The sequence below is a fragment of the Penaeus vannamei genome, chromosome 15, assembly GCF_042767895.1.
Source record: "Penaeus vannamei isolate JL-2024 chromosome 15, ASM4276789v1, whole genome shotgun sequence".
Taxonomy (NCBI): domain Eukaryota; kingdom Metazoa; phylum Arthropoda; class Malacostraca; order Decapoda; family Penaeidae; genus Penaeus; species Penaeus vannamei.
The window spans coordinates 32,214,781-32,217,280 of record NC_091563.1 but is presented as its reverse complement, the minus strand read 5'-3'; the positions used below and the strand labels follow the sequence as shown (position 1 = coordinate 32,217,280).

Below are 2,500 nucleotides of genomic sequence, written 5' to 3'. Positions count from 1 at the left end.
ACTGAGGACATTCAAATGATGGCTTATGGGATGCATGGTCTGAAACATCATCTTCTAAAAGCGATTCACCCTTACGCACCTGAAGCTTTTTTTCATGACACCTCACATGAAGCTGCAGAGACCTTTTTCTTTTAAATGTTTTCTCACAGAGAGAACATTTAAATGACATGCTACTATGAACGAGACCATGCTTACTAAGTGATCCTTTTGTCTTGAAGGCTTTATCACAAACTGAGCATTTAAAATGTCGGTCTTCACAATGTGTCCTCAAGTGAATGGATAATCTAATTTGATTTTTGAACCTTTTAGGGCAAATAGAGCATTGAACTGGTGTCTCATCTGTATGCTGATACATATGCGCACTGTAGTGTGCCTTCTGAGTGAACTTTTTTTCACATATTGCACATTTGTAGGGTTCTTCACCAGTATGGATAGCTATATGTTTTTTGAGGGATCCTTTCTCTGAAAATCTCTTCGAGCACTCTGCACATTCAAAGGGCTTCAAGCCACTATGAACTCCTTTATGCCTGCTAAGATTACTAACAAGTGAAAAAGCCTTACCACACTCTTTGCAAACAAATGGTTTCTCCTTAGTGTGAGATCGATAGTGCCTTTTCATTTCTGTTATGTATAAAAATTTCTTTTTGCAGAAGGAACACTCATGATTCTTAGGCTTCCTGCTAACTGGAATCTCTGACATTTTTTTCACAGAAAATTTAGTCCCTCTTCACAACATAGGACGTATTATCATCAATTACAATAAAAACAAATCTTCATTATTTTCTTCAGTTACATCCTTCAATGGGTATTTGGTCCAGCTTCAGGCAACATCTCTGGTATGAAGGTTTTTATTACCTGAAACACATTAAAGATAATCTAATATTTAAATGATCACTTTCTCAGATATCTATGTATGTATCTACAGAAATATTTACATATATATGTATGTGTATATATATATATATATATATATATATATATATATATATATATATATATATATATATATATATATATACATATATATATATATATATATATATATATATATATATATATATATATATATAAATGTATCTATCTATCTCTCTATCTATATCTATCTATATATGTATGTATATATATATGTATATATGTATGTGTGTAAGTATGTATATGTATGTGTGTATGTATGTATATGTATGTATGTATGTATATAAATGAAAATGAAACTAGCCACAATGAGAAATGAAAATAAACGTGATGTTTCGAACTCTTCACGAGTTCCTCTTCAGACAAAAACTGAAAATAATCCAGTTCGTTTTTTGTCTGAAGAGGAACTCTACTGTAATGATTGAAATGTTTGAAATGAAATAATCCTAATTATGACTTGGGGCATTTCTAAAGGTTTTAAATATCAGTAAATACATGTGTACCAATAACATCAACCCATATGATCTGGATGACGTGACTTTCACATCAAGGGCTGAGGTGACACGAACTTGCTGTCATGAAATTTTGGCTGAAGGCCAGGGTGATGGAAATGACTCACCATAAATGCACAAAGCTCTTGGAGGGTGATTTAACTGAGTGAGCATTTAGGAAGGGGTTTTTGGAATATTTCCACTCATAAACAAGTGTGAAATGTATCATTGGTAAGCTATGACTGGAAGAGCGCCAACTCCAGGGAGGACACTATTTTCATGCTCAGTATCTTAATCCTGCCCACCATGACTGGTGATGCAAGTTGTATTACAGAAAATTGAATTTTATGATTTTTTTTTATTACACAAGTAACAAAATCTTACTTATTATCATTATCATTCTGCTGAATTTTGGACTACCTAGAGAAATTATATGGAGTCTGCAAGGAAAACAGTCTATTAACATCTTCAAAATGCAAATACTAACATAGAAAAAGAGAAAATCACATTGCAAAGGGGAGTCATGGAATCTTGTCACCGTACAAAAGTGATTGTATGCACCTAACCTACAAGCCATACACCCCACAGAGTGGCTGCTCAAGTGGGTCTACTGCTCGTATTTTGGACCACTTGATGGCAGTGAAGCATCTAAATCAAATGAGTTAAAGAGATAGAAAGGACAAGCTTCAATCTGGCATGTAAAAACAAAAATGCTGATATATTGTAAGTTATATAATCAAATCCAATTTGAAATCTACAACCAATATCATATTTGGCTGAAGGATCAGGGATTAAAGGAAAAAGCTACTAAAGACTTCAGAGTATTTATGTCGTATGTCATGTGCTGTAGCTACTATAAAGAGCAGGAAGTCAACAAAGGGTAACGTATGAGTAGATGGCGAGAACTTTAAAGACAAAAGATCTAGGCCATATCCTCCTACTATGAAAAACTAGTAACATCAAGACTGGCACATTAATTTCAAGTATATAATCTAAGTTACACAAATGATATAGCAAGACTTAAACAGATTTAATGAGTTTTCACTCAACAGTTGCATAAAATAGTAGGTCTTAGTTGTCAGGAAGACTAAAAAGAC

At 33.3% G+C, this 2,500-nt stretch overlaps 1 protein-coding gene across 1 annotated transcript in view; it reads right to left on the bottom strand.

Annotated features, from left to right (window-relative positions):
• Positions 1 to 2,500, bottom strand: part of LOC113823723 (zinc finger protein ZFP2) — a 6,179-nt gene that overhangs the window by 914 nt on the left and 2,765 nt on the right. Inside the window, exon 3 of the mRNA XM_027376416.2 lies at positions 1 to 855. This exon is cut by the window's left edge and continues 914 nt beyond it. Coding sequence (XP_027232217.2) covers positions 1 to 700 — 700 coding nt within the window. The 5' untranslated portion in view covers positions 701 to 855. The remainder of the gene's footprint in view (positions 856 to 2,500) is intronic.